The 6,805-nt window shown below is 46.3% G+C and overlaps 1 protein-coding gene across 1 annotated transcript in view; it reads right to left on the bottom strand.

Moving 5' to 3' along the window:
- Positions 1-2,544: 2,544 nt before the first annotated feature.
- Positions 2,545-6,805, bottom strand: part of NPEPPS (aminopeptidase puromycin sensitive) — a 33,785-nt gene continuing 29,524 nt past the window's right edge. Inside the window, exons 18-23 of the mRNA XM_084496551.1 lie at positions 6,612-6,754; positions 5,968-6,024; positions 5,371-5,478; positions 4,942-5,097; positions 4,792-4,839; positions 2,545-2,967 (exon numbers count right to left, since the gene is read on the bottom strand). Of these exons, the coding sequence (XP_084352677.1) occupies positions 2,815-2,967; positions 4,792-4,839; positions 4,942-5,097; positions 5,371-5,478; positions 5,968-6,024; positions 6,612-6,754 (665 nt within the window). The 3' untranslated portion in view covers positions 2,545-2,814. The remainder of the gene's footprint in view (positions 2,968-4,791; positions 4,840-4,941; positions 5,098-5,370; positions 5,479-5,967; positions 6,025-6,611; positions 6,755-6,805) is intronic.

The following is a 6,805-nucleotide window of genomic DNA, read 5'->3' as shown; positions in this document are numbered from 1 at the left end:
AGTCCAAAAAAAAACTCAGCACAAAGTCCAACGGGGCTGAACGCTGCCAGGCTCAGTGCGGGCCCCCAGCAGGAGGTGGACACGGAGGTGGCAGCGGGGGGGATGCTGCATGCAGCAGGCGCAGCCCCTCTGCAGGAGCAGCATCGAAGCATCCTCACACCTGGGATCCCCGGCACCGTGTGGTTCATGTGCTGGACACACGGGATGCGTTTTCCTGGCAGACCTTTCCAGGTGCTGGAATCCAGTTTGTGCAGCCGGCAGGGATCAGTGAGCTGCACGGGGCCGAGCAGAGGCACTCACCTGCTCGTCCTGCCTTAGGTAGAACGATTTCCAAGTGTGTTCAGATTTGAGCGAGCCTCATTTTCTTTCCCAGTTTGGGTCCCTGTAAAAGAAAGGTCAATGAGCCCACACCATCAGCCAGATGAGGAGGATGGATGTGGAGCAATGAGAACGAAACGCCAGAGAGCAGCGTGGGCAGGGCCGGCGGGCAGCAACCAGGACAAAACCCAGCTCCTGGCGGGCTGCAAACATCCACGCGTGGGCAGAGCCACGGACGTGGTGTCGGGTGTTGTGACAGGAGCGTGTCACGGCATCCACACGGGAATTAGTGAGAGCGTCCCAGAGCGGGGTGAGAACACGGCAATTCCTTTAAATACCTCTCCCTTCGGTAGGCAGAGCAGGGCCTTGGTAAAGGCGTTTCCATGTACGTGGGTGTCCCTGCGAGGTACCGGGACGAGGGGCGATGCCCTCGTGTGCACCCCGGCTGCAGCTCGGCCACTTCCATCGCTTTCCTCATCCTCCATCCTCCTGCTATTGTGCTGACCCTGTCCCAAGGATCAGTTTTCTTCACTGGAGGCAAACCTTTCCTTTTTCTCCTAAGACGTTCTTATATAATATTTCATCTAAGTGGCCCCATCCCAGATCCTTCCGTGAAAACTAAAATGACTTTCTCTGCTCACAGAGGAGACGAGGCCCAGGCAGCTGCCCGAGACCATTCAGTTTGCTCACTGACCACAAGCTCGTTATTTTTGTCACTTTCCTTCAACTGCTTGCATGTCATTTGCATTGTTTAAAGTCAAAACAAAACCACCTCAACTTGCAGGCACAGTACTTCTCCCCTCATACATCACCGGTCACGCCAGAATCCCAGCTTTGCATGTTATTTTGTCAATGTGCAGGAAGCAGAAGAGAAACCAGCTTACTCTTCTGAAATTGCATTGGCTCTGCAGTGCTGACAGCAGGAAAAACCATCGGTAAACTTAGCAGAAGTGACTCAGGACAAAAAGGATCCCGGGCTGGCTCCGTGGCCACGCTAGCCCTGGGGATCCCGGCACCGCGGTACCGCTCAGGAGCGCTGCGCCTGTCCGGGCTCCCAGCCTCTGCCCAAACCTGGCTGTGCACTCCCTCAGCTTTTCAGGCATTTAGTAGAAATTCGCTAATTTAGTTTTTCCGCCTTTTACCTTCCAAATTCCGTCCCAGCTAGTTCCTGAGTGCTTAGGTACAACCTTGGATTTAGGTCCCTGGAAAGCTGCGACGCTCCCAGGCTTCAAACAGAACACAAGGGCAGGACAGGAATTTCACATTGACATTTTTATTAACGCCAACTGTTTTAATTTTTTTTTTTTTTTTAAACAATAGCACAAAAATGTTTCAGGGAAGCAGTCTGACAGTTAGTCTGATGACCTTCTGAAATACAGTTAAGCCACACCAAATACGAATTCCTGTTAAAGAAAAAAAAAAAATGGAGCTCAACCTTTGTATTAGAGGGTGCTGTGCCTGGTTAGTAGACCACGCTGCTTTGTGAAGTAAATGATGGCACACAGCTTAGACTTCATCATCACGCCAGTCATCACTAATTTAAGGCTTCTGAATCAAATTACCATCAACATCACAGAAAGGAACGAAAAGCTAGTGTTGCTACGGCCATGAGGAGATTGAACAAGCTGGATCTTTTAGACAAGTAACGGTGTCTTGAAGAGAAGAGCCCTGCCCTAACAGCAGCCAGGAGAACCAGTCACACAGTACTTATCTCCTCATTTGCATGCATTTCGAGGGTGCAATTTAGTAAGGAAAAAAAAATATTGCATGAATCGTTCTCTTATTTAATGTGGCTATGAAAGATGTTTCCTTACAACTCCATTATCTCTAAGAAGGACATCAGCGAGTGAAACCGAGGAGAAAACCGAAGAGCGACAGAACATTTTTCTTTTTGCTGAGAGGTAACACAAAAGGGAGGGAAACCTACTCCTTGGATTGGGGGGGACTGCGGGAACATCTCCCCAGCACCTCGCACAGGACGACGCGCAGCCCCTCCGGCACGCCAGCCACCTGCCCTACGCGGGACCTGTTCCACACAACGCCCTCAGAGGCATTGCCCCGTTGCTGCCCCAGGCTCTCCACAAAATTCCACTGACCTAGAAACCGCTGGTTTCTTCTTTTCGGGGGGGGGAGGGCTGGGGGAGGGTGTAAAAAACAGAACATCTGTCAATAAGGGTGTCGGGAGGGGGAGGGCGTTAAATATTTTAACCACTGACAAGGCTTGAGGAAGTTTCACAGTTTTGTTATGCTCTATTTTATTACTATCATATTTACAGATTTCTTTTTTTCTTTTTTCTCTTTTCGTTGAATTGCTGATAATTTTAATAGAATTTAATTCTTGGAGTGTGAGCAGGAACCAGTTAACTACATTCATTGTCCAATCCCCATCCGTTTGAGAAAAAGACTCCAAATTCTTGGCATATGAATCAGCTGTTGGGTAGCTCCTCCCTCTCCCCGCGATGAGGCAGCAGGACTGCAGCAGTGGCATGCACGGATTCACACCATGGCTGGGGGGGCCTTGCGCTGCAGAAAATATTGGTGGATGTTCTCGGCGTCCCGCTTCAGCCAGGCTGCGTTCAGCAGAATATTTTCACAGCACTGCTGGACAGTGCGTTCTGCCGACGGAGCGGGGTGGCTCTCAAAGAAGGCCTGTACAAAAAGCACACAACCGTCCGTGAGGGTGGAAACAGCCAGAGACAAGGTTATATTGTTAAGTCCCCAAATTCCCTGGTTTGTACAGAAACAAACTGTGCTTCTCTGTGCTCAGATCTGCTCCCACCAACTTCATAGACTGAAAAATCTGCAGAGCGCTTGCTGAGTTTGCAAGACGGTAATCCCAGGTACAGACTGGGAGCAGCACAACGCTCCCATCTCTCTGCTAGAGGAAAGCCACGGCAGCATTTCTACAAAGCAGCCCAAACGCTGCCTCCTGCCTGTCCTGACCTCGCTGCCGGGGTCAGCGAGCGGCACTTGAATGATGAATTCTGTCCCTCACGGGGAGGCAACAAACGAGCAGCAAACCAAGTGTGTATTTCTGGACACTTGGAAGAAGACGCTAACTGAAGCCTCGGGCCATTTTGCAAAAGCATTTGTCTAGAGATCAGATTTCTCAGGACTGTAAGGAGGCCTCTGTCCAAACTGCATTATGACCTCCAGGCACCAGCAGCTCTCAGGGTTTTGCTGGATGTTCTCAGGTTTCTTCCTCCAGAACCAACAGCATCGATCACCTGCAAATAGCTCGGGCTGCAGAAAGTGCACCAGAGGCTTCTGTGACTCTGCACTGTGCAACTGGTTAAAGGGTGGAACAAGCTGGCACAGCAGGGAGTCATCCTTCATCTTCAGCATACCTTCCCTGTTTCTAGCAGATCCCCTTACACTAACGTATGCCCCAGGGTGACACGGAGACTCAGGCACAGTAAGCACTGCAGTGAAAAAACTAGGTATACCACGTCTCAGGAAGTTCTTTTGGAAACTAGTAGTGATTTAGTTAGGGAAAGTTGCTCTGGTAGATGTTTTGCTAAGTGTTTTTTAAGAAAAAAATGAATTACAGTGCAAGGTTTCTCCATAAAATCACTTGTGCTACTAAATCTTTTCTAAGGGGAGGGATCACTACATGATAAAAGACAAAGCTTCTGGCTCAGAATGTCTTCGAAATAAGAATTCTTCCTGAATTTTCCTAATGGCAAAGTGATAATCAAGGGCCACATTTTTAAGTTTTCTCTTCCAAGGAGGAGTCCCTGTAAAACTGCAGGCAAAGAACAAATAAAACCCACACATGTCCTCAAAATGCTTCCAAGACCAGTGCCCACACTCCCAAGTCTGAGGGGATGCTCAAGTCCATAAGCGACATCACATCACCTTGGGCCACCACCTTCACAACAGGCTTTCTGCAGACACGAGTCTGTCTTGTGTCAAAGCCTTGCCCTTCATACACAGCACAAATGACGACAAAACTTGGAACCACAATATGGAATTTAGCTAATTTTTAACATGTTAATTCCTTTAAGAGTTGACTGGGTGCTAGTGCAGTCAGCACAACATGTGCTGTATCAGTCTGGGGAGGAACGAAGTGGTGGTGTAAGCCTCAGCTTCCTACAGAGGCAGTAACAACTATGGAATTTACCACAGTTACCTTTAAAGGCTATCTTTCAAGGAGTCTTAGAATCCACGCCACAAACTCTGCTGCATTTTATAAAAATTTAAATCAGTAAGACTAATGAAATGTAAATCATTAAAAGCTGCATTTTAGTCTGCGAAAATACTGACTTAAGACATTTCAACAGAATAACTCAAGCAAAAGGAACACGATTCAGGGACTACCCAACAGTCAGTGTCGTCAGAGGCAGAGCTTCTGTTCAGTTGAAAACCAAAAACCACACAGAACTCGTGGCTCTTCCATTAGGTGCTTACAGCCCAGAGCACGCCACGTCTGTCACAGATGAAGTTAATGATCTATTTAAATGAAATTCTTACCTTAACTTCTGCGGCCATTTTATCATTTGCAAATCCATCCACTGTTAGCTGAAGGAAAAAAAAATAAGCAAGGGTAGGCAGTTAACATTTCAAATATACCTTAGTTTTGGTCTGCTATATGGACAGGACTTTTCTCACAACCACACATACCTTTATTAGTCGGGATATCAAGAATCCACCTTGGTATCGATTATAAAGTTCCTCCCAGTTGTCCCTTACAAATTTCCAAGCAGCTTTTCTCCCCTGCTTGCTGCCTCCAGCTACTCCACCGATAACAGATACTGTGTCCTGGGGACGTACCTCTTCCTGAAGGGGAGAATGTGGACAAATACTCAGTATTGTTCCAACAAATACAGCATGTTGGCTTTATGCATTTCTACATTGAATATCCAGGATATTGTGGTTGTTTTGGTTTTTGTTTTGTTTTTTCTCCAAAGACTTTAAGATACGAATCAGACTTAATTGCTGAAACTGTTCTTCCTTCCCTTCATTATATGAGTACAGTGCTCTGTCACCAAGTGCTCTGAATGCACATATTCTCATGACATAAGGAAACAAAAGGTTTTTCCAATAACTTACTGAAAGTGCAAAGGTGAGAACTTTTTGAATCAGTTCTGGTTGGGAGATGGCTCCAAGGACTCGTTCAATGCGGTTCTTCTCCTCCTGCATGTCTGCTTGCTTGTGAAGCTTCAAAACCAGAGTGAACAATGTTAGCACATGGTATTAAAAGGTTTCCTCTCACCTAGCACTACCGAAGTTGCTGTACACACTACAGCTTCTCGATTAGTCTTCAGGCATAGTACATGGACAAATTGAACATGTTCATGAATAATCCTGCAGCTATCCACATTACAGACCTCATTACACATCCATCAGCAGAAAGTACCAATAGTAATAAACTGATCTTCACCGCTGTTTATATAAGGTCAAGTAGAGCCGTGCCTCTGAGCAATGAAAAATAATCCTAAAATGAGATGCAACAATCCACTAGGTGGCAATTTCACGCTACACAAGGACCAAGGAAAACCACAATCAAGTCCTAGCGTTCACATCATCAGTAAAACATCCGACTGGGCCTGTCTGCAGATAAACCACGTCTTACAACGAACTTGTAGGGTAGAATTTTAGCTTTTCGTTGCATAAGCTGGCAGTGCTAACAAAAGGGTGTGCACTCACCTTTAGCATGGTATCTAAAGTAGTACTATCTCCATGCTTCAAAATTGTTACATATACCTAAGAGAGAGCATAAACAAGGGAAGTCCCTCATAAATCACACTTTTAGAAATGCAAAGCAGAGCTGACAGTAGAGATGAAAGGGCTCTACAACAACAATCTGTTTCTACGTATTTAGGCTAGATTTCAGACAGGCAAACAGATCTGGAAAATACCTGCACCGACACCTTTTGTTTTAACACGGAATTTTAAAGACTCCTTGGCCTCTTCCTCAGTTTCAGCATAATTTGGGTAATTTCAACTACAGCAAAACAACAGAACAAGGAATCTTTGCACCATGCAATAGCTAGCAAGTATTTCATATATACCCAATCCATGTCCACCACAGCTGGACTTTGTGCTCTGCGAGGCCAAGATGACACCTGTAGTGCTCTTCAAGGATCCCTGCACAATTTCCCACATTGCTTTTAAGACTGGAGGATGTAAGGTGCTCATAAACAAATGAAAATTAACAGAAGTCAGCTCAGGTTCAGCACTGCACTTGAACAGTCTCCCAATCCCCAAAATCAACACCACCTAGAGGCCAGAGTTGTTCTGCATCAGTAAATGTGTGTCAAACATTGGAATCAAAATTTGTGATAACCTACAGGACTCCTCAGATCAGCTGAGAGAATTTGTTTTCCTTCCACATGGTCCTTAAATCGGCGTCTGGCTTCTTCTAATGTTGCCTTGTGCCCAGCTTTTCCTAGTTTGCCCAAGACCAGACCTCTGAGAAGGGCATCAAGATGACCTAATGAGTAGCAGGATAAAACACAATTATTTGGAGACAATTCAGCAATTA

This window comes from Aythya ferina (genome assembly GCF_964211825.1).
Source record: "Aythya ferina genome assembly, chromosome: 23".
Lineage (NCBI taxonomy): Eukaryota > Metazoa > Chordata > Aves > Anseriformes > Anatidae > Aythya > Aythya ferina.
Note: the sequence above shows the minus strand (reverse complement) of the source record. Positions and strands in the feature narration are given on the sequence as shown.